This window comes from Crocuta crocuta, unplaced genomic scaffold, assembly GCF_008692635.1.
Source record: "Crocuta crocuta isolate KB4526 unplaced genomic scaffold, BGI_CrCroc_1.0 scaffold1521, whole genome shotgun sequence".
NCBI lineage: Eukaryota > Metazoa > Chordata > Mammalia > Carnivora > Hyaenidae > Crocuta > Crocuta crocuta.
The window spans coordinates 45,693-71,347 of NW_027527579.1; the positions used below are offsets into that span (position 1 = coordinate 45,693).

At 40.8% G+C, this 25,655-nt stretch overlaps 1 protein-coding gene across 1 annotated transcript in view; it reads right to left on the minus strand.

The window, feature by feature from the left end:
- LOC144237242 (uncharacterized protein C3orf20-like) overlaps nt 1-25,632 on the minus strand; it is a gene marked incomplete at its 3' end in the record, with an annotated part of 48,501 nt that extends 22,869 nt beyond the window's left edge. The window contains exons 1-5 of the mRNA XM_077770911.1: nt 25,038-25,632; nt 24,146-24,286; nt 18,439-18,558; nt 9,663-9,804; nt 8,388-8,660 (exon numbers count right to left, since the gene is read on the minus strand). Of these exons, the coding sequence (XP_077627037.1) occupies nt 8,388-8,660; nt 9,663-9,804; nt 18,439-18,558; nt 24,146-24,286; nt 25,038-25,491 (1,130 nt within the window). The remainder of the gene's footprint in view (nt 1-8,387; nt 8,661-9,662; nt 9,805-18,438; nt 18,559-24,145; nt 24,287-25,037) is intronic.
- Between the last annotated feature and the right edge of the window lie 23 nt (nt 25,633-25,655).

Consider the following 25,655-nt stretch of genomic DNA (forward strand, 5'->3'; position numbering starts at 1 on the left):
TGTGTGTGTGTGTGTGTGTATCTTCCTTATCCATTCATCAGTCAATGGACACTTGGGCTCTTTTGATAATTTGGCTAATGTTGATAATGCTGCTATAAACATTGGGGTGCATGTGCCCCTTCAAATTAGAATTTTTGTATCCTTTGGATAAATTCCGGAATAGTAGTGCAATTGTTGTGTCGTATGGTAGTTCTATTTTTAATTTTTTGAGGAGCTTCCATACTATTTTTCAGGGTGGCTACACCAGTTTGCATTCCCACCAGCAGTGCATAAGGGTTCCTTTTCCTCTGCATCTTTGCCAACATCTCTTGTTGCCTGAGTTGTTAATTTTAGCCATTTTGACAGATGTGAGGTGGTATCTCATTTTGGTTTTGACTTGTATTTTCCTGATGACGAGTGTTGTTGAGCATCTTTTCATGTGTCTGTTAGCCATCTGGATGTCATTTTGGAAAAGTATCTATTCATGTCTTCTGCCCATTTCTTCACTGGATTATTTTGGGGTTTTGGAGGGTGTTTAGCTTGAAAAGTTGATTATAGATTTTGGATACTAGTCCTTTATCTGATATGTCATTTGCAAATATCTTCTCCCATTATGTCCATTGCCTGTTAGTTTTATTGATTATTTCCTTTGCTGTGCAGAAGCTTTTTTATCTTGAAGACGTCCCAACAATTCATTTTTGTTTTTATTTCCCTGGCCTCTGGAAATATGTCTAGCAAAAAGTTGCCATGGTCAAGGTCAAAGAGGTTGCTGCCTGTGTTCTCCTCTAGGATTTTGATGGTTTCCTGTCTCACACTTAGGTCTTTCATACATTTTGAATTTATTTTTGTGTAGAAGAAAGTGGTCCAGTTTCATTCTCCATGTTCCTGTCCAGTTTTTCCAGCACAATTTGTTAAAGAGATGGTCTTTTTTCACTGGATATTCTTTCCTGCTTTGTCAAAGATTTGTAGATGACCATATATTTGTAGGTCCATTTCTGGGTTCTCTATTCTATTCCATTGATCTCTGCGTCTGTTTTTGTGCCAGTGCCATACTGTCTTGATGGTTACAGCTTTGTAATATAGCTTGAAGTCTAGAATTGTATGCCTCCAGCTTTGGGTTTTTTTTTCAACAATACTTTGGCTATTCGGTGTCTTTTCTGATTTCATACAAATTTTAGAAGTGTTTCTTCTAGCTCTGTGAAGAATGCTGGCTTAAGAGTTTCCCAAACAAACAAAAACTAAAGGAGTTTGTGATCACTAAACCACTCCTGTGAGAAATTTTAAGGGGGAACTCTCTGAGTGGAAGAAAAAAGAAGACCAAAGCAACAAAGATTACCAAGGGCCAGAGAACATCACCAGAAACACTAACTCTATAGGTAACACAGTGGCACTAAATTCATATCTTTCAATAATTTCTCTGAATGTAAATAGACTAAATGCTCCAATAAAATGACATAGGGCATCGAAATGGATAAAAACCAAGATCCATCAATATGCTGCCCACAAGAGACTCATTTTAGATCTAAGGAAACCTGCAGATTGAAGGTGAGGGAATGGAGAACCATCTATCATACTAACAGACATCAAAAGAAAGCTGGGGTAGTCATACTTCAACAAACTAGATTTTAAAACAATGACTATAACAAGAGATTATGAAGGGTGTTATATAATAAAGAGGTCTATCCATCAAGAAGATATAACAATTGTAAATATTTATGCTCCCAACTTGTAAGAACCTAAATACATAAATCAATTAATCACAAATATAAACTCATTGATAATAATGCCATAATAGTAGGAGGTTTTACTACCCCACTTACAGCAATGGACAGATCATCTTAAGCAGAAAATCAGCAACAATGACTATGAATGACACATTGGACCAGATGGACTTAAAAGATATATATTCAGAACATTTCATCCTAAAGCAACAGAATACACATTCTTCTTGAATGCACATGGAACATTCTCCAGAATAGATTACAGACTGGGTCACCGTCAGCCCTCAACAGGTACAAAAAGATCAAGATCATACCATGCATATTTTCAGATCACAACTTGAAATCAACCACAAGAAGTAATTTAGAAAGCCCTCAAACATGGAGGTAAAAGAACACCCTACTAAACAAAAAAGGGTTGAGCACGAAATTAAAGAATAAATTTTTAAATATACATGCATGCAAATGAAAATGAAATCATGACAGTCCAAACCCTATGGGATGCAGCAAAGGCAGCCCTAAAAGGACAATACATTGCAATTCAGGCCTATCACAAGATGCAAGAAAAGCCCCAAATACACACATCCTAACCTTACACTTAAAGGAACTAGACAAGGAGCAGCAAACAAAGCCTAAAGCCGACAGAAGAAAGGAGGCAATAAAGATTAGAGCAGAAATAAGATTTAGAAACCAAAAACCCCAGTAGAACAGATCAATGAAATGAAAAGTTGTTGTTGTTGTTGTTGTTGTTGTTGTTGTTGTTTTGAAGGAAACCTAGCCAGGATTATCAAAAAGAAAAGAGAGAGAAGCCAAATAGATAAAATCATGAATTAAAGAGGAGAGATCACAACCAACACCACAAAAATACAAACAATTATAGGAGAATACTATGAAAAATTATATGCCAACAAACTGGACAATTTGGAAGAAATGGACAAATTCCTAGAAACACACACACTACCAAAGCTGAAACAGGAAGAAATAGAACATTTGAACAGGCCCATAATCAGCAAAGAAACTGAATCAGTTATCAAAAACCTTCCAAGAAACAAGAGCCCTGGGCCAAATAGCTTCTCAGGGGAATTCTACCAAACATTTAAAGAAGAAGTAATGCCTATTCTCCTAAAAATGTTCTAAAAAAAGAAATGAAAGGAAGTTTCCAGATTCATTCTCTGAAGCCAGTACTGCCTTGATTCCAAAACGAGACAAAGATCCCACTAAAAAGGAGAATTACAGGCCAATATTCTTAATGAAATTGGGTATTAAAATCCTCAATAAGATACTAGCAAATTGAATTCACATTACATTAAAAGAACTATTCACCATGATCAAGTGGGATTTATCTCAGGCTGCAGGGCTTGTTTAATATTCACAAATTAGTCAACGTGATACACCACTAATAAAAGAAAGGATAAGAACCACATGATCCTCTCAATAGAGGCAAAAAAAGCATTGGACAGAATACAGCATCCTTTCTTGATAAAAAACCTCAAAAAAATGGGGATAGAGGGAACATACTTCAAGATCATAAAGGCCATATATGACAGACCCACAGTTAATATCATTCTCAATGGGGAAAAACTGAGAGCCTTCTCCCTAAGGTCAGGAGCGTAATAGGGATGTCCACTCTCATCACTGTTGTTCAACAGGGTACTGGAAGTCCTAGCCTCAGCAATTAGACAACAAAAAGAAATAAAAGGCATACAAATTGGAAAAGAAGTTGTTAAACTTTTACTCTTTGCAGTGACATGATACTCTAAATGGAAAACCCAAAAGACTCAACAAAAAAGCTGCTAGAACTGATATGTGATTTCAGCAAAGACACAGTATATGAAATAAATGTACAGAAATTGGTTGATTTGTATACACTAATAATGAAGCAGCAGAAAGAGTAATCAAGGAGTCAATTCCATTTGCAATTGCACCAAAAACCATAAGATACCTAGGAATAAACCTAACCAAAGAGGTAAAAGATTTATATGGTGAAAACTATAGAAAGCTTATGAAACAAATTAAAGAAGACACAAAGAAATGGAAAAACATTCCACGCTCATGGATTGGAAGACTAAATACTGTTAAAATGTCAATACTACCCAAAGCAATATATTTATTCAATGTAATCCCTATCAAAATATTCTTTTTGATAACTGTTATAAATGGCATCTTTTCCTTTTGTTCATTTCCTTCTTATTGATGTAGTGGCTCATACAGCATTTTATATCATTTGTGGCTAGTATTTAGGAATTGGAAAACTTTTTTATTTTTTTTACAAATAGTTTATTGTCAAATTAGTTTCCACATAACAACCAGTGCTCATCCCCACAAGTGCCCTCCTCCATGCCCATCCCCCTCCCCCCCACATCCATCAGTCCTCAGTTTTTGTCAGCNAGGTCGGGCTGGCGAGCATGGGCAGGAGCTTTCCTGTCAGGTGCGCTGGGCCGGAACCCGCTGGAGTGAGGAAAACCAGGTCCCTCTATGGCTCGTCACCCGAAACACGAACTCACAGGCAAATTTCCCAGTTTTTAGCTCTTTGCCTTCCCTCTAGAGTTCCAGCCCGCCAGGAGCGCGGACGCCCGGTGTCCACGCGCATGGCTTTTCCAGGGGCCCCAGCNGGAATTGGAAAACTTAATCCTATTCATGGCAATATGCCCCACAGTGATCTACAGATTCAATGCAATCCATATCAAAATTTCATCAATATTTTTTGCAAAATGGAAAATTTATTTTAAACTTCATACGGACTTGCACTGGACCCCAAATAACCAAAACATATATATATATTAAAAAAAAACAAAGTTGAAGGATCAAACTTCCTGATTTTCACACATTATTACAAATCTACAATAATCAAAACACTGTGGCACTAGCACAATAAAAGACATACAGATCAATGGAATAGAATTAAGAGTCCAAAAATAAAACTCATACATCTATGGTTAACTGATCTTCAGCAACGGTGCCAACAACATTCAATAATGAAAGAATAGTCTCCTCAAGAAATAAAGGTGGGACAACTGAGAATCATATGTGAGAGAATGGAGTTGGAGCCTTATCTCACACCATATGTAACAGTCAACTCAAAATGGAACAAGGACCCAAATGTAAGAGCCACAACTATTAAATTCTTAGAAGACAGCATAGGCACAGGAATGGTTTCTTAGATATAAAACCCAAAGCACAAGAAACAATAAAAAAGAAAAATTGAACTTCATAAAAATTAAAAACCTCCATACATCAGAGAGAGAGACTGAGAGTGAAAAAACTTCCCACAGTTTAGGGGAAGAAAAACTGCAAATCATGTCTGATCAGGATCTAGTATCTACAATATATAAAGAACAATTCAGCAAGTAAAGGACAATCAAAAAATGGGCAAAAGACTTGAATACATATTTTTACAGGAAGATCTACAAAGAAGGTACATGAATATGTTTGAAAAATTGTTAGTTATTAGAAAAATTCTATTCAATACCACAGTGAGCTATTACTTTACATCCACTAGAATGGCTGGAATTTAAAAATTGAAATGTATCAAGTGTAGGCAAGAATGTATAGAACCGGGAATCCTCCTACATGTGGGTGGGAATGTAAAATAGTGTAGCCACTGTGGAAAACGTTTTGGAGTTCCCTTAATAAGTTAAACATAGTATTACCATATAACCCAAGAATTCTACTCCCAGTTATAGACCCAAAATAAGTGAAAACAGGAGTGCAAACAAAAACTGCTATAAGAATGTTCATAGTAGCACTATTCATAGTAACCAAATGGTGGGGAAAGCCTAATGTCCATAAACAAATGAATGGATTAGACAAAAAGTGGAATAGGGGCACCTGGGTGGCTCAGTCAGTTAAGCATCTAACTTTAGCTCAAGTCATGATCTCACAGTCTGTGAGTACAAGCTCCGGGTCAGGCTCTGTGCTGACAGCTCAGAGCCTGGAACCTGCTTCAGATTCTGTATCTCCCTCTCTCTCTCTGCCCCTCCCCTGCTCGCTCCCTATCACTCTCTCAAAATAAAGACATAAAAAATTTTTTAAATAGTGGAACATCCTTATTCCAATATAACAGAATATTATGCACATATATTATTATATATATTATAAGAGAAATTCTGAGACATGCTATAATATGTATGAACCTTGAAAACGTTATGGTAAGTGAAAGCCAGACACACAAGGTCATAAGTTGTAGGATTCCATTAATATGAGGTGTCCAGAACAGGTAAATCAAAAGAAACCAAAAACAGATCGGTGGTTGGCAGGGCTACGTTAGGGGAAAACAGAAAGTGACTGCTTAATGGGTGTGCAGTTTTCTTTTGGGGCGATGAGAAGGTTGTGGAACTTGATAGAGATGATGGTGGCACGGCACTGTAAACACACTAAATGCCACTAAGTTGTACATATTTAAAATATTTTATGTTATGTGGATTTCACCCCAGTAAAAAAAGGCACTGATGTATATTACAATGTGAATGAACCTCGACAACATTAATGTAAGTGAAAGAAGCCAGAATCAAAAGGCCACATATTGCATGATCCTACTTACACAGAATATCTGAAACAGGCGAATGCATAGAGGCTAAAAGCAGATTAGTGGTTTCCAGGAACTACAGGGGAGGGGAAATGGGGAGTGACTGCTTAACAGACACATTTGCTTTCAGGATGATGAAAAAACCCTGAAACTAGACAGTGGTAAGGACTGTACAGCATTGTGAATGTAGTTAATGCTGTTGAGTGATACACTTTAAAATGGTTAAAATGATAAATTTTATATTATGTATATTTTACCATATCAAAAAAATGTATGTACCTCATAGCATGGTTCTGAGCATTCTGCCAACCCCTAAAAGCACAGTGAAGGTCTGTTTCTAATGTGATGAGTCTGTCTGTGCATACGAAAAAAGGCTTCCAGGGAAGTGTGGCAGGGGAGAATGGGCAGCTGAGGGAAGACATTCAGGAGGTGTTGACAATGAAATGAATGAAACCCAAGTGAAAAGAATACTGGGACAGTTTCTGGGTCTGGTGCTGACAGAGGAAACCAATCAGGGCTGAGAGCTCTCTGGCACCCCAAGGGCATATGGGCCATTTCTACCTGAGAGCTTTGTCCAGCAATCACCATGGGACCGGAATTAACTGCTGAGCCCAGAAAACGTCTTCCAAACATTTTCTCTACTTCTGAGGAATCCATCCAACAGCTGCACGAGAGTTTTGGCCATTTGAACGCTGTAACGCAGAATTTCTCCAACAAGATCACTGGGTCCAACTTCCTCAGCTTAAAATGAAGGGAAGTGAGGCCCGGAGAGATGAAGTGACCTGTGCAGGGTCACCAAGAAGAAGTGGACCTAGAACCCAGCCTCTTGGGACTCCCAAAGAGGAAATGCATTGATGGCCAGGATGTGGTTATTTTTGGCATATGAGTCAAGCATGCCAGCAGCATGGCCTGCAGATTTGGGGGGGTGGGTGTCTCACCAATGGGAACCTCAGGATTTTGGGACAGGGGAGAGAACGAAGACTGTGCCCTAGCCCACCTACTCTGGTCTTGCTGAGAGCAACAGAATTCACAGACAGCTTCACCAGGAGCTCTAGGAGATGATCATACTGAAGGCAGTGAAGAATCAGGAAAGGGGGGAGGGAGAGCCCATGGCCCACAGCAAGCAGCAGCTACCCTGGGAGGAGTCTGCTGTGTGCAATATGACAGGGCTCACTGGAAGCAAGGCTGAGCAGAGTGTGATGAATGGACTCATTTACGGTCAGAGAAACAATAGGACTCCTTTGACAGGGTGCTTAAATTCTGAATTCCCAGTTCAGTTGGAGAGGAGGCCAAATGAAGTGAGGGGGCCTGTTGCTGGGCAGCCTGAGAGTTCAGAGAGCTTCCTCTCCTCCAAAGGTATGGGACACTGAGTGCCTAGAGGTTTTATTATTAAATGAGGCTCCCTTCCATCCTGTCTCCTGCTCTCTGCTGGAGGAAACAATCTTAGAAGGCATAAAAATGGTGCCAGAAAGAGGGTACCTCTTTGGTGCCTAAATAGAGGTGAAGGAGCCCTGAACCAAGGCCTGGCCTTGCCACCACATTCCTTTTGTGACACTAAAGTGAGTCACACCATCCATTCCTACAAAGAAGGGACAGGAATGTCTAGCTAGTGTCTCCTCTCTTTGACATATCATCCAACTCAGACTACAGAACCTGGAATAAGTGCTTTGCCCTCTCCGGTTTCACAGCTTTGCTGCCAAATGAGCTAGGCATCTGGTCCAGCCTCACTGCCTATTGGGGAGTGGATGACAGGACCAGGGTTGCAAGGTGACTTTTTTTTTTAAGCTTATTCATTTATTTTTTAGAGACAGAGAAAGAGAGAGGCAGAGAGAGAATTCCAAGCAGGGGCTCAATCCCAACACAGGGCTCATCTCACAAACCATGAGGTCATGACCTGAGCCAAAATCAAGAGCCCTGGACACTCAACTGACTGAGCCACCCAGGTGCCCCTCCAAGGTGACTTCTTGATGCACTGCTTCCCACCCAGGCGTCCTCTAAAGAGAGCCTTCTCTGACCTGGACAAACACTTAATTTCTTGGAGAACTTGTCACCAGTTTTCTCCTGTCAGGTGAAAAGCCAAAGTAAATACTCAGGCTTATTCAAGCCCAGAAATTTTCTGGGGCTGAGTTGCTGGGGAGAGGGGGCAGCAGCAAATTAAAGGATACTACACGAAGGAGGACCCATCACAGAAGGTGTAATGCAACTTGATGGGCTTCTTGGATATCTTCCACTCCTGAGAATGCTGGCTGATATGAGCATGTTGGTGGGCAGGAGGCTGGTGAGGGGTGGGAGTGGAAGTCTGAGCACCTGGAGGGTGAGGGGTCTGAGCGTCCCCTTTTGGGGCTGACATTAGATGAGAGGGCATCTTTGCCCTGTAGTTGCGAAAGATCATGGGGTAGGAGAATTTCCTCCCTTTCCACGAGGCCCTTTCAGCTTCTCTGCAGGGAAGGAGACCAACATATCTTCTAGCCACTTGGCTCTTACTCACCAGGGACACTCTCTCTACACCCCTGCCCAGCTCCCAAGACTCTCATCCCATTTCTCTGTCCCCAGAGTACCTGTGGTCACCACCCCCCCTCAAAGGCAGTACTTTTAGGAAGAACTGGGAAGGCCCTGGTATCCCTCTGAAACTATTCCTTGCCTGATTTCCTCATGGGGTGAGGACCCACAGAGAAGGGGAGTATGGAGGGCGGGAGCCAGGGGCTCTGCTGATCCCCCACTCCTGAGGTTACAACGAAAGAGCTTCCATCCAGAATGTTACAGTAAGGGGCAAACTGGGTGGCTCCCCTCCTCCCATATTCTGTAGCTGCAGTGATGGCCCATGGAAGCCCAAGGCATATGCCTTATATGGGGCTAGGTTTTAAATCCTTTATGACCCATGGTCTGAGCCTTTGGAGAAATGTAGACTAACTTACTGGGACCTGTGGGACCCAAAATCACAGATATCACTTATCACCCATGTCAATGTTTGTTTGCTCTGAGAAGAATTTTGCTGCTGCTGCTGCTGTTGTAGGAAAACATCCAACAAATGATGTTAAGAAATAAACATTGAAGGCACAGAGCCTAAAAAGCATAAGAAGCTGTGCAAAGGGTGAGGAGGTGGAGATCAATGACCTGGTGTCAGGTCCACCAAATTGTGGGACCTCCGGCAATAGCTTACCGACCTCCTTGAGCTACTGGTTTCCTCATCCACAAAATGGGCATACCCCTTCTTCTTCATCAGGTTATAGTGAGGGCTGAAAAGGACTGTGAGTGGGGAGAGCCTGGGGACATGAGGGACAGCCATCACCCCATCACTGGTCACTGTCATTGGGGGCACTGGGCAGCTGGCACTTCCTGGCACTGCTCAAACACTTCCGTGAATTCCCCTTCAGGTTCACACAGGTAGTTGGCAGCCATACCCAACGCTCGCATCTGCCCCTAACTACCCAGGTGCTCACATAAGGCGACACATCTCCTGTAGCTTCTCTCGGGCCTCAGGGCAGGGGTCACTGAACTCCATACTGTCAGAGGCAGAGTTTCCGGGTCCTTGTTGGAGGGGTGATATGGTTACGTCTTCGAGGACTTTTGATCTGCCTGTGGCTGGAGAGGAAGAAGTTAGAGAGGGGTTCTAGAGAATGGTTTCTACGTCATGTTCACGTGGGGGTGAGGTGGCAGAGAGAGCAGGAGAACAGCTTCTCCTGACAGTCAAAATAATTGGGGGGCATCATTCATGCTTCCTGGGGACAGGAATCCCTGACTGGTCACTATAAATCAGAGATATTGCTCTGTGAGTCAACTAAGCATGTGTTAGGAACAGGCATTTGCAGAGTTACATACTCAGCCTTGTTTCCCCAGGACAGCCTGGGCTTGTGGCTGTCATGGATACTCAAGTCATTCCCTTTTGATATTTCTGATTAAAGACAGAAAATCTCAGTTCCATCAATTGGCTGCAACACTTCTCCGATATTGGCTAATCTTGGGCCTTCTGCAGAGGGTAGTGTGTATCAACAGAGTTTGACTGCATTTTTTTTTTTACATATTGTGGTAAAATACAAATAACAAAAATTTACCATCCTATTTTTACATGTACAGTATTAAATACATTCACACTGTTGTGCAGCCATCATTATCACCCACCTCTATAAACTCTTTTCTGTCTTGTAAATTAAAGCTCTTACCCATTAAACAGTAACTCCCCTTTTTCTACCCCCCCCCACCAGCCTGGGGCAAACATCCCTCTACTTTCTGCCTTTCTGAGTCTGACTACTCTAAGTACCTCATATTGGTAGAGCCACATAGTACTTGTCCTTTTGTGACTAGCTTATTTCACTTAGCATAATGTCCTCAAGGTTCTTCCATATTATAGCATGTGTCAGAATTTCCTTCCTTTTTAAGGCTGAGCAATATTCCCATGTGTGTAGAGACCACATCTTCTTTATCCATTTATCCACTGATGGAAACTTGGGGTGCTTCCATGTTTTAGCTGTTGCTACTATGAACGTGTGTGTGTGCGCGCGCGCGCGTATGTGTGCATCATTGAGATCCTGCTTTCAATGTTTTGAGTACATACCCAGAAGTGGAATTACTGGATTATATGGTGATTCTCTTTTTACTGAGGAACTGCCATGCAGTTTCCCATAGTGGCTGCACCACTTTGCATTCCCGCCAGCAGTGCACAAGGGTTCTAGTATTTCCATATCCTCTCCAACTCTTGTTTTCTGGTGTTTTGTTTGTTTATGGTAGACATTCTACTGGGGATGAGGGAATATCTCACTGTAGTTTTTGATTTGCATTATTCTGACTAGTGATGTTGAGCATTTTTTCATGTGCTTGTTGACTATTTATATATATCTTCCTGGAAAAACTGTCCATTCAAGTCCTGTGCCCATTTTTGAGTTAAGTTGTCTTTTTTGTTATAGAGTTTTATAAGTTCTCTATATAGACTGGAGTATAATTATCAGAAATGTAATTTGCAAATATTTCCATACTGTGAGCTGCCTGTGGATATTGTCTTTTGATGCAAAAATTTAAAAATTTTCATGATGTTCAATTTGTCTACTTTTCCTTTTGTTGCCTGTGCCTTTGGTATCATATCCAAGAATCACTGCCAAACCCGGTGTCATGAAGCTCTAGTCCTATGTTTTCTTCTAAGAATTTTCTTGTTTTAGGTTTTACATTTAGTTCCTTGATCCATTCTGAGTTATTTTTTTGTATGGTATTAGATAATGATCTAACTCTAACTGGATTTGCATGTAGAAATCCAGTTTTCCCAATGCCATTCGTTAAAAAGATGGAAGGCCCCATTGAATGATCTTGGCACCCTTGTCAAAAATTGTTTGACCATGTACATGAAGATTTATTTCTGGGGTCTCTATTCTATTCGGTTGGCCTTTATGTCTGTCTTTATGCTAATACCACAGTGTTTTGATTACTGTATCTTTGTAGTAAGTTATAAAATCAGGAAATGTGAGTCCTCCAACTTTTTCAAGATTGCTTTGGTTATTTGGAGGTCTCTTGAGATTCCATATGAATTTTAAGATGAGTTTTTCTATTTCTGCAAAAAATATCACTGGGATTTTGATGGGGATTGCAATGGATCTGTACATCATTCTGGATACTATCAGCATTTTAACAATTTTAACTCTTCCAACCCATAAACATTGGATGTTTCCATTTATTTGTGTCTTTTTGTTGTTATTTCCTCTTCTTTAATTACTTTCAGCAATGCTTTGTAGTTTTCATTCATTGTACAAGACTTGCATTTCCTTGCTTAAGTTAATTCCTAAGTATTTTCTCTTTTTTTCTGGTATTGTAAACGGAATTGTTTTTGTAATTTCCTTTTCAGAGTGTTGTTTGTGTGTAGAAATAAACTGGTTTTTGTGTGTTGTTGTACCCTGCCTCTGATTTAGTCTAACAGTTTTGTTTGTGTGTGTAATCTTTATGGTTTTCTGTATATAAGGTCATATTATCTGCAAACAGATAATTTTAATTCTTGCCTTCCAATTTGAATGTCTTTTATTCCTTTTCTTATCAATCTTGCTTTGGTTAGAACTTCCATTTCTATGTTGAATAGAAGGGGTGAACTTGGGTACCTTTGCCTCATTCCTGATCTTAGAAGAAAAGCTTTCCATCTTTCATTGAGTATGATGCTTGTTATATGTTTTTCACATATGACTTTTACCATGTGAAGGTAATTTGCTTCTATTCTGAGTTTGTTGAGTGTTTTTTAATCATGAAAGGATGCTGAATTGTCAAATACTTTTTCTGCACTAAGATGATCATGTGGTTTTCTCCCCTTCATTCTGTGATTTTTTTTGTGTTGAACCATGTTTGCATTCCAAGAATAAATCTTTCTTGGTGCCATGTTGTATAATCCCTAATGTGCTATTGAATTCTGTTTGTTAGTATTTTGTTGAGGATTTTTGCATCAATGTTCATGAAGGATATTGTCTGTAGTTTTCTTTTGTTGTAGTGTCCTTATCTGGTTCTGGTATCAGGGTGATACTGGCCTGACTAGTTGAGAAGTGTTCCTTCTTATTGTTTTTGTCATTGTTGTTAAACTTTAAGAATGAAGAATGATTGTAATTTGTTCTTTAAGTGTTTGGTGGAGTTCACCACTGAAGCCATCAGGTCTAGGGCTTTTCTTTGTTGGTAGGTTTTTGATTACTGATTTAATCTCCAGTATTTATAAATCTATCTACATTTTCTTCTTCTCCCTGATTTAGCCTTGGTAGGTTTTGTGTTTCTAGGAATCTATCCATCCCATGAAAGTTATTTAAATTGTTGGTGTATGACTGTTGACTGTACTCTCACATAATCCTTTTTTTTGTAGAATTATTATTTTGTAGAATCAGTGGTAGAGTACCCACTTTCAATTCATTTAGTATTTTGAGTCTTCCCTCTTAGTTGTTCTAGCTAAAAATTTGTCAGTTACGTTCATCTTTTCAAAGAATCAACTTTTGGTTTCATGACGTTCTCTATTTTTTAAATTCTCTATCTCATTTTTCTCTGTTCTAATCTTTATTTTTTTCCTTGTCTAGCTTTGGTGTTAGTTCCTTCTTCTTTTTCTAGGTCCTTAACTTGGAAAGTTAGGTTATTTGATGTCTTTCCTATCTTTTAACATAAGCACTTAAAACTAAATTACTCCCTTAGTATTACTTCTGCTGCATCCTGTAAGTTTTGGTATATTATGTTCTAAATTTCATTCATCTCTAAGTATTTTCTAATTTCTCTTGCAATTTCTTTTTTAATCTGTTGATTGTCTAAGAATGTGTTATTTACTTTCCACAATTTTGTGTTTTTTTCTAGTTTTCCTTCTGATATTGATTTCTAACTTCATCTGACTGTGGTCAGAAAAGATACTTTGTATATCCTTTTTAATTGATTGAGGCTTAATCTGTGGCCTAATATATGGCCTATTCCATGGGCACTTGAAAAGAATGTATATTGTTTTGTTGTTTGTGCTCTAATTGGTTTATTGTGTTAAGTCCTCTATTTCCTTACTTATCTTCTGCCTAGTTGTTTTTCCATTATTGTGAGTAGAGTATTGAAATTTTCAAACACTATTGTAGAACTATCTTTAAACTGTCAGTTTTTGCTTCAGCTATATATATATATATATTTGCATCAGATATTTTTATGGTCTATCATTAAGTGCATAAACATTTATAATTATTACATCTTCTTGCTGTATTGAAACTTTTATTAATACCAGTGTCTTTTTTCTTTTATAACCGTGTGTGTGTGTGTGTGAGAGAGAGAGAGAGAGAGAGAATATGTATGCACAAGCAGGGGTAGGGGAAAGGGAGAGAGAGAATCTCAAGCAGGCTCCATGTCCAACGCTCTATGCAGGGTTTGATCTCAACAATGTGAGATCATAACCTGAGCCAAAATCAAGAGTTGGATGGTCAACCGACTGAGCCACCTAGGCACCCCTCTTGTAATCTTTTTGATTTAAAATCTATTTTGTCTGATACTAGTATTGCTACCCCTGCTCTCTTTGGTTAATATTTGCATAGAATATCTTTTCTCCATCCTTTCATTTTCAACCTGTTTGTGTCATTGGATCTCAAGTGAATCTCTTATAGATAGTACATCATTGCATCACGTGTTCTTATCCATTCTGCCAATCTCTGTCTTTTGATTGTGATTCCATTCACATTTAAAATAATTATTGACAAGGGACTTCTGTGACTATACTTTTTGTTTACTAAATGCCTTATGGCTTTTGTCTCTCAGGTCCTACAATACTGTTCTGTGTTGATTGTCATAGATGTTTAAATTCCTTTCTCATTTGCTTTTTTGTATATTCTATAGCTATTTTCTTCCTACTTACAATGGGGGAAACAATGCGGATTACATTTAACATCCTAAAGTTCTAACACTCTAATTTGAATGTTTACCAGCTTAACTTCATTAACTTACAAAACTCTCCTTTACAGCTTCATCCCCACCTCTTTCAGCTGTCATAAGATTACATCTTTATAATTTTTTTAATGTTTATTTATTTTTAAGAGGGAGAGAGAGAGAGACAGTGTGAGCAGGAGCGGGGAAGAGAGAGAGGGAAACACAGAATCTGAAGCAGGTTCCAGACTCTGAGCTGGCAGCACAGACCCTGACACAGGGCTTGAACTCATGGATCATGAGATCATTACCTGAGCCAAAGTTGGACACTTAACTGACTGAGCCACACAGGTGCCCCTACAAGATTACATCTTTATATATTATGTGCACCAAAATATAAACTAACAATTCTTTTAAATTTATTAGTATTTTAAATTACATAGAAAACAAGATTTGTAGTTCCCAAAGTTACAGTAATACTAGCTTTGAAACTAATAATTTTTTTCTTTAAATATGTGATTAGTCTTTCAAATCACTTAAAAAGCAGGGGCGCCTGGGTGGCTTAGTCGGTGTAGCATCCAACTCCGCTCAGGTCGTGATCTCGCGGTTTGTCAGTGTGAGCCCCGCATTGGGCTCTGTGCTGACAGCTCGGAGCCTGGAGCCTGCTTCGGATTCTGTGTCTCGCTCTCTCTCTGCCCCTCCCTTACTTGCACTCTGCCTGTCTGTCTCTGTCTCTCTCAAAGATAAAAGAAAAACACTTAAAAATTAAATAAATAAATCATGTAAAAAACAAAAAATACAGTTACAACCCAGTTACAATAATACTAACTTTTATAACTGTTCGTATATTTGCTTTTATTGAGATCCTTATTCTCCATACAGCTTTAAGGTGCCTAGTGACCTTTCATTTCACCTTGCAGGACTCCCTTCAGTCTTTCTTGAAGGGTAGATCTAGTGGTCATGAACTCCCTTGGGTTGTGTCAATCTGGGAATGTTAAAATGTTTTAATATCTCTCTCAATTTGAAGGACAGTTTAGCTGAATTTAGGATTTTGGTTTTTTTCTTTTTTCTTTTTTCTTTTAGCACTCTGAATATACAGCCCTAGTGCCTTGTGGCCTCCAAAGTTTCTGATGAGAAATCTGCTGATAATCTTATTGAGAATTCCTTATATGTAGTGATTTGCTTTTCTCTTGCTGCTTTCCAGATTCTTGGTTATTGTCTTTTGAAAGTCTGATTATAATGTATCTTGGTGGGGGTTTCTTTGAGTCATGTTACTTGGAGTCTGTCAAACTTCTCTGGTGTTTATACTCATGTCTTTCATCAGATTTGGGACTTTTCAAGCCATCATTTCCTCAAATATTCTTGCTATCCCTTTCCTCTTTCTTTCTTCTCCTTCGGCCGCTTCCACAATGTGCATGTTATTCTCCTGGATGACACCCCACAGGTCCCTTAGGCTCCATTTATTTTTAAAAAATCTTTTCTTTCTATTCTACAGATTCAATAAATTTCAATTCTTCTACCTTCACATTTGCTTATTCTTTCTTCTGCCTGCTCAAATCTGGGTGGCCATGTTTTGTGCTTATTGCACTTATTTTCACAGTTGTCCCCCTGTAGCAGGTTTTAGGTGGTATAAGGATATGGTGACATGAACTTGTGGCAGTGGCCCTCCATGACTAAAAGTCCGGAGGCATCATTTCAGGTCCACATGTGTCTGAGCCTCTGCTACCATACAACTGGAAACACATGCCCTCCCTTAATACAGGTAGGCTCAGCTTCTCATCCTGGTTTCAAAAATGAAAGTGAGTTTCAAGCTCAGGTTCCAGAGGAGTCCTGAGTGCCTCAGAATGAAGTCTTCCTCACTGTCAGCCAAGCCTTCAGGTTTCTGGCTGATACTTGGGTACCATCTCTGGTATCTGCCTGTATGAGTGGTTCCTGGTCCCTTCTTGGCCCTGAGTCCCATATAGTAGCTGGCTGGCCTCCTGGAACATCTTCTAGTCTGACTATTCCTGTCTGGCTTGGCCCTAGTTGCCTTGGGTCTTTGAGGGTGATAGCCTCTCACTACAACCAGGAACCATTGTTGACAAACTTCTCTCAGTTCTCCTTCTGTAAGGCTGGGCTACTTTCCAGAAATAGCTGCTGTCCCCTCAGGGAGTAGACTCAACTCCTGAAGCCTGCCTACTCCAAGTCTGCCTGGCCCCAGAACTGCAAAGGGAGCAGTTGGTAAGATGTGATAGCACATGTGCATGAACAGATAGCAGAAGGAAAATTCAAAGTGGCCCAAAACTGGAATAACTCTACAATATATCCAAACTGGGAAAGGTTTTTGAGTGAAAGTGGGCATTATTAACTGTTACGTCAGAACAATAAGCAAAAATTGGGACATTCCTGGGCAAGATAGGTCACATGGTTAATTATAAACTATTAGGGAAAGTTAATCATTCATTCTGGCATGCATGTGTGAGACAAATTTCTAAATACATCAAGGACCTATCAGAAATGCAGCACCATGAACATACATCTAGTCAGAATGATGCACATCATAACAAATCCCATTTTGGTGGGGTAGCAGAGGAAAACAGTCAGAAAGACAAAGAAGCCAATAGAAGGCATCGCCTGCAAGATCATTAGGAAGAAAAATCATGAAATCACAGTGTATCTTGAAGATACTTTGTCTTCTCTCAAAAGGATTGTGTTGATATAGGGCCGGCTCAGGAGTGAATATAATAAAACCAGGAGCACCTAAAGTGGGATGCTGGAAGTGATGCTGTGGGTTATTGAACCACAGTGAGAGAAAGCACATCAACAGAGGTAAAGGAACTTGGGAAGTGAGGGGGGGCAGCTGGATCTACTGCAAACAAGGAAGCTGAAGACGTCAGCTCCATTGGGGAAGGTATTCTTTGTCTTCACGTTCACATGTATACCCCTAGGATTTAGAACAGTGAACGATAACTAGCGATTGTTCACTAAACATTTGTTCACTGAAAAGATACAGGAGGAGCTTGATATGGAGAATGAGGCCTGGAGGAAGGCAAATCACACAGCCAGCGAGAGGCAGGGTCAGAAATAAAATTCAAACTTCTCAAATTGCAGCCTTACTTCAGTGTCTGTGGGAATCAATTGGACAATCTTTGAGCATTCCCACCTGATGCCGATCCTTCTACCACCTACTTCTTTGCAAATACAGTCCTCCCTTGCCTACCCGATTCTACCATCTGCCATCACAGCTGGTTGGGGGGAAGGCAACAGGAAATTCCATGAGACTTTGCCCTGCCATCTCCATCCCCAACTTATTTCTCTGGGTTTCTGGCTGTACAGCTGCTGCTATACTGTCTGGTCTACTGCCACCTGTTCTTTCCCATAAGTCTTTCTTTCTGTTGTGTGTCTTCCTCGGTGGAATAGCAGGTCCCTCTATACCTTTCTCTTCTTCCTGCATGAACTGGCCCACTTTGGGACATTCTGTTAGGTCTGGTATCCAAATACTTCCCTTCAGTTACTAGTTCCCCCACTTGCTGTGTGAGTAGGAGCAACACAGATCTCTCTCTTGAGTAGAGGGAGTGAGTTTGGGATACTGAGGGTGGTGGAAGATGTAGGCTTGATGGGGATGTTGCCCTGTGTGAAGGGATCCACATCACCAGGAACAGAGGGCATGTAAAAACAATCAAATGATGAGACTGCACTGTGGAGTGACTGGGTTGAGATGTGTCAACTTTTATGGGAAAGAATCCGTGTCAATAGCTTCTGCCAACAGCCAGGACAGCCACGTATCCCTCCTATCAGAAAACTAAATCAAACCATCTCATCAACCTATACTGGGAACCCTCTAACCCCTTCCCCAGCCCCACCCCCACCTCCAAAGATCGGCTAAGAGCTCTTGCTGGGATCTTTTATTACCTGTTTTCTTCTTGACTTCTCTTCCAGTTGAGAGGGAAAAGCTCAGACAGCCAGTAGAGGACTCGTAGACAAGCTGGTAAGGTGAGTTCACGCCCACAGTTGGAGTGCTCATGGAGGAATCTGGAGTGGAAGATGGAGGAACTCTTTTCTCAGTTTTTGTATTTTAACCAAAAATTTAATATTAGATTTTTTGTTCTTGCAGTATGGTGGAGTAGATAGTCTAAAGTGCCCTGGTTGTTACAAAACAACCAGAACTTGGAAGAAAAAGAATATTTAATGCATGAACAGGCTCAGACTAATTAAGGGGAATCTTTCAGATTCCTTTCTGACAGTACCCCTCACCCCACTACAATATCCCTCAAGGGAGAAATGACACCAGCACAAGGAGCAAAGAGCAGCAAGCACAAAAGGTGACAGTATTACTGTGAGGGCAAATGCAGGTATAAGTGCGACACTAGGTGGAGGGAATAAACACTGATTCCCCGTATCCAGGGAATCAGTCTCTTTCAGAATCACACTGTTTCATGTAGAATCATTTGCTATCTGACCACTTGAGAATCAAAATTTAGTACCCCCAACACCGGTAGAAAATCTTGATCATACTTAAATAAACCTCATGAAATCATTGGCTCACTCATCCCCCAAATATGGTCATTTCACTGGTTAGGCATGAAATTGTTTGGAAATGTTAAGTGATTTATCATGGTTCATTCAAATTCATAAAGAAAATGGCAGACCTGATCTAAACAGATAAAGACTATATATAACCAGAGATCCCACACATGCAAATAATAAACTTTACTAGTGATGCAAAAGTTAAGATCAGGACAGCTTTCAGTAACTTCTAAATGAGCAGAAATGAACTGACAACAGCCAATACTGGTAAAGATGGGATAAAACCAGTCAACCATGCTGGTATAGACAAAATACATCTTGGAAACAGTCTTCAGCAAGAGCTGTACACATATTGAAACTTTCTGCCCCAGTTATCCCTCTTAATCAATCTTTTATCACTCTTAACCAATAGAAACTGAAGTTGCATGTTGCAATGCGTATTATACTAATAGTAGGAAACCTGAAAACCTAAGCATTTGGTTAATAATAGAAAATGAATATAAGTCTATAACCAATTAAAACAACAATTATTAAAGTAAATAGCTACGTTGGCAAACATTTGTGTCTCACTTAAGGAAACTGAGAAACAGGAAAATTATACTATTGTTTATGTAGTTATATACTTAACATAATATATAAACATATATGGAGAGAGAGAGAGATAGAGAGACAGAGACAGGGAGAGACAGGTGGAAGCACAAAAAGGAGACTGCAAAAATGGAAAATAGGTCTTACGTAAGGATGGCAAGATTATTTGTTTTCTTTTTTTGTATGTGTTTTACTTAGTAATGTTGCCAACAACTGAAAATCAAGGAGCAGAGTCTAGTTTTCTTCCATGACAAGGCAAGACCAGTATGAACTTGCAGGAGAAAGGCAGGAAGGAGGCTAATCACTAAGGAAATGCTACCTTAAGCAAGGGGTATATTCTGGCAGTAGCTTTACGGGAAGACTGCTCCAGACCCAGTTACAGCTTTGGTCTACCTCATGCAATAAGATGGTCCAGAAAAGCAAAAGTCATTCAAAATAAGTCAATAGCATTTGCATCTTCTTTTTAATGCCCTGTAAGAGCTAACTCAAGTCCTTCTAGGATTAATGCTTTTCCAGAAGGAACAGATCAGTCCTTCATTTATCTTTTGTTGGNTAGGAAGTCACTGTATCACGGGGAAAGTCTGTCATCCTGCAAGAATGCTCAAACACCTTATGGGGTGGAATGCTAATGGTGACAACCATTTCCTTTTCAAGGTAAGGGAACACTACATCAGGCAGGAGAGCACCATGGGTAGGTCTGAGGGTGGGCGGCTGGGCCACGTGGGACTTTCATACCCATGCAACAGACCAGTAGGCAGTGTCCTGCACAAATGAGATGGATCTCTAAGCTCCACACGGAATGCAAGGTGCAGGACTCCATGTGAGCTGTATCTGTGTATACACTATCTGTGTAAATAGTTACAGCATAGTTAGCAGGCCAGTGTTATCACGGCACAGCTGATCCTGAACAGCATGGGCACAGAGTAAATTCCCATAAAACAAAGACCAGGTCACAGCAAACAGTGTGGGGGTGGGGGAGGGGGAGTCCAACTGGAATTTTATTTTAGAAAAGGAAAACAAACTCAATACCCAAAACATAAATAATCCAACTTAAAAATGGGCAGAAGACATGAACAGACATTTCTCCAAAGACAACCAGATGGTCAAGAGACACATGAAAAAATGCTCAACATCACTCATCAGGGAAATGAACCACAATGAGATACCACCTCACACCTGTCAGAATGGCTGAAATCAAAACCAAAACAACAAGCATTGGTGAGAATGCGGAGAAAAAGGAACACTTGTGCACTGTTGCTGGGAATGCAAACTGGTGCAGTCACTGTGGAAAACAGAATGTAGGCTCCTCCAAGAACTAAATAGAATTATTATATGACCCAGTAATCACACTACTGGTATTTACCCAAAGAATACAAAAACACTAATTCAAAAGGATATATGTGCTCCGATGTTTACTGCAATATTACTTAAAATAACCAAATTACAGAAGCAGCCCTAGTGTCCATCAACAGAAGAATGGAGAAAGAAGACGTGGTGTGTATACATACAATAAAATATTATTCATCCATAAAAAAGAATGATATCTTCCCATTTATAGTGACATGGATGGAGCTAGAGAGTATTATGCTAAGTGGAATAAGTCAGAGAAAGACAAATACCAAATGATTTCTCTCATATGTGGGATTTTGGAAATAAAACAAATAAGCAGAGGGAAAAGAGAGACAGACAGACAGACCAAGAAACAGACTCTTAAATACAGAGAACACACTGGTGGTTACTGGAGGGGAGGTTACTGGGGGAGCGATGAAATAAGCGACGGGGATTAAGCGTACACTTATCATGAAGAGCACTGAGCAACGCAGAGAATTGTTGGCTCACTATATTGTACACTTGAAACTAGTATAACACTGTGTGTTGATTATGCTGGAATTAAAATTTAAAACTTCATAAAATTTAAGAAAAGAAAAAATAAAGCATACTTGGATTGAGGCTCAAAAAAACCCCAAAATTTATCAAAATAACTTTTTTTACCTTTGTATTTAACAAAAATTTGTTGATTTTGTGAGCACATGCTAATTCTCATAAGCAATAAAAAATGACTGTGGTGGGGTGATTTTCTTTTTTCCTGAATGGCTGTATGATAGTAATAAAACATGAGTACCTTCCTGTTTGTCTTTGCAAAAATACCCAAGGGCTTTGTCAGTTTTTATTTTTAATTGACAAATCATCTTTTCTCCAAGGAGTCACTGCCCAGATGATCTCCTGTCTCCAGTAGCTGATTAGTTTTGCCCCATTGTGCCACCATCAGTGGCTTCTCATGGGGACTGAGCGGCTTCCCAACATCACTTCCACTGACCTCATGAAATCCCACATTTTCCCTGCAAGGCTGGCAATTTTATCATGCCATCTATTTGTACGGTACACGTACATCATTAGATGTTTAAGCCCTGACCTCCAAGGCGAGCCTTTGTCCAGTGGACAGGGAGAGATGCTAAGTAGGGATGGATCTTACAGGTGAGGGTCAATGGTTAGGAGACAGAAATTGTTTACGCTTCCCTACAAAATGCCCTAACGGGCAGGATGACTTTCAGGCATCCAAAATGCACACAGGTGACCTCTGAACAACACAGCTTTGAACTGTGCGGGTCCACTGATCTGTGAATTTCTTTCAACAACTACAGGACAGTACTGTGAATGTATTTTCTCTTCCTTAGGATTTTCTTAACAAATTTTCTTTCTGCTTGCTTATTTATTGTAAGAATACAGTATATAATACATATAACACACAAAGTATGTGTTAACTGTTTACATTAACAGTAAGGCTTTTGTTCAACAGTAGGCTATCAGGAGTTAAGTTTTGAGGGAGTCAAAAGTTACATGCAGAATTTTCACTCCTTGCGGGTCAGCACGAGGGTCTTTTGTACCTGTATATCCACCATGGTTAAGAGATACATTAGATACAATGGATTCACTGTGTCTTCCGCATCCTACACCCCTTCATCCCTCTCCAGAGCTCACTTCCTCCGACTTCGTGTCAGAATTCCCCTTCATGCTTTTATTCTATACCCAATGCAATCCTGCTTGTGCTCTTTTAAATTTTATTTAAATAGTATCACACCAAATGTATCCTTCTCAAACTTGCTTTCTGCTATTTACTTAACACTGTTTTGGTTTTTTCAGATTTATCTGTATTGATGTATGTGTGTGTGTTTTTTTTAATATTTTTATTTATTTCTAGGAGAGAGAGAGACAGCGTGAGCAGGGGAGGGTCAGAGAGAGAGGGAGATACAGACTCTGAAACAGGCTCCAGGCTCTGAGCTGGCAGTCAGCACAGAGACCGATGCAGGGCTCGAACCCACGAACCGCAAGATCATGACCTAAGCGAAAGTCGGACAATTAACCGACTAAGCCACCCAGGCGCCCCAGATGTATGTGTTTTTTTTAATGTTTTATTTACTTCTGAGAGAGAGAGAGAGAGAGCATGAGCAGGGCAGGGCCAGAAGGAGAGGGAGACACAGAATCTGAAACAGGCTCCAGGTTCTGAGCTAGCTGTCAGCACAGAGCCCGACGTGGGGCTTGAACCACAGACCGTGAGATCATGACCTGAGCCGAAGTCGGACTTTTAACCAACTGAGCCACCCAGGCGCCCCTTGATGTATGTGTTTTAATGCTTGTTTCATTTTGTATTGTTTTATTACTTTTTTCGTTTTAATTAAGGTATAGTTGACAAACAGTATTATATTACTTTCAGGTATGCAATAGAGTAACTCAACATTTAGGTACATTACAAAGTGCTCCTCATATTAAGTGTGGTCGCCATCTGTCACCTCTTTCACATCTGACACATGTCACTATAGTATTATTGACTATAGTCCCTATGCCATACAAGCGCTTGATTTTTACTTCTCACTATGCTCCACGTTCTAAATAGACTATACCTTGCTTTTCTCCTGTTGATGGACATTTATGTTGTTTTCAATTTTATTTTCTCTTGCCATTCTAAATGGTTCTCCAACAAACATTCTGGTACAACTTCTCACATGCGTGTGCCAAGTGTAACTGTCAGGTGTGGCGAGTGGACTGTCAGGAATCCACACCAGGCCATGACTTGATGAGCACAAAAACTAAGAGTAAACATTTAGAAAACTCTGTGGCACTTTGATGTTGCTGTGACATCACATTTTTGAAAAGGTCAACCCACGAGAGATAGAGATTGGCAGTTTTACAAACTGGTCCTTTACCACACATAGTTCGAAAAGCACAGCTCTAGGGAATGAACTAGGAGAGAAATTGCCAGGTCGTCAGATGCTCAAGTATCTCCCACCTTGCAGATACCATCACACTGCTCTCCATGGGAACTGCACCAATATCTATGCTCACCTGCAGCATTTGAGAATCTCTGTTGCTCCAGAATCTCTCTGTTTGAGACTCCACCTCCACTCTTGGAGATGTCAAATGTTTAAACTGGGGATTTGACCTTTCTATTGCATTCTTACTGGCACTTTTCAAACTTCCACCAAAGGGCGGAAGCCCGGGTACCCACCTTTCCATATTGAGCCGACACCAGAGCTACTTTTCCCGATGGTGCTGATCAGGTAGTCAAAAGCTGTCTCCTTGGCTTTGAGGTGGAGGAGCAGGCTGGCCTCCATGAAACGCCTTGTGACGTCCAGATGATTGGAACCTACTAAAGGAGTCATCGAAGCAACTCAGTTTCCTCCCAGCACAGGGCTAATGCTTCCAGGAAAGGGTCTCTGTAAGTGGCCCAGGAAATAAGGGTAGAGGGAAGATCTACTCCTAGGGTAAGCAAGGATGAGGGTCTTTTAATGGAAGGGTCTCCTTAATGGAAGGGTTTCAATCTCCCAAGACCTGTCAGGTGGCATTTTGCTCTCTATTCCCTTACCCTTCTCTCTTCCTACCCACAGGCCAGGGTCCTGGTGCCGTTAGTATTTAAAATAACATTTAGAAGGTCCTAGAAGCATCTAGAAGGCTCAATTACTGATATGGCTCTCTCTTCCTTCCTTGATCTTAGGGTTACACCCTTACCATGGATGGTCTTGCTAAACACCATCAGCCCTCTCAATTCACCCCCTTTTCCTTGGTACGGCCTCTCTCTACCTCTGGTTCATTTCCATAAAATCCACCCTGCAGTGCCTCTAGCCTCACACTGTTCTCCGCAGCCTACTTTCCAGTCTGAGCTCCGTAACACTGGGGGAATGGGAGGAAAAAGTGGAGAAGAGATTAGGGTGAGAGGATGACTGTTGAGGGGAGGTATGAGACACGGTTCAATCCCTATAGCAGACCCATGGCCGCCACCTATCCCCAGTTTACCCTTATAAATCTGGCTGTGGTGGCTGTGGTGGCCACACACACATCAGTCTGGGCAGATCCTTCCTGGCTCAGATAAAATGGAGAAGAATCCAGCGAGCCAGGCTTACCAGACGCAGACTCCATCATGGCCTTCATCTTCAGGGTGAGCAGCTCTGTGAGCAGGTGGATGGACCGCCGCTGGAACTTGTGCAGGGCTTCCCGGCCATGGGTGGGAGAGCGGGTTAACCTGGCAGGCCCAGTGGGTGCGGGCAGCAACGGTGGTGGTAGTACCAGTGGTGGCGCCTTCTTCTGGACAGGGGCCTGCGTGTAGGTTGGTTCCATAAGCACCACGGGTGGGGGTCCAAAGCTGATCTCCAGGCCCAGGATGTCGGACGCAGTAGGCACCATGGGGTCGGCAGTAAGTTCTTCCCAAGTAAACTCAAAGATGTTCCTAACGCCCTTGGGTACAGAAATGCCTGAGTTCCGGCAAAGGATGAGCAGTTTGGAGATGCGGGCCAGCAGCCTGGGGGCCGAGGCCGTGTATTGCTGGTACAATTCTCTGTTGCTCTTGATGCCGTTCATGTTGCTAGAGTACGCATACTGCTAGGTAACACTGTCCATCTTAGACAAGATGGACCTTCAGCTGTAAAAAGTCAGGGCCCCTGAGAGGTGACTGAGGGTGAAAAGTTCTTACCTAAGGTGAAGCCTTGGAGACAAACAGAATGGAAGTGCTGAAATGGTCTTTA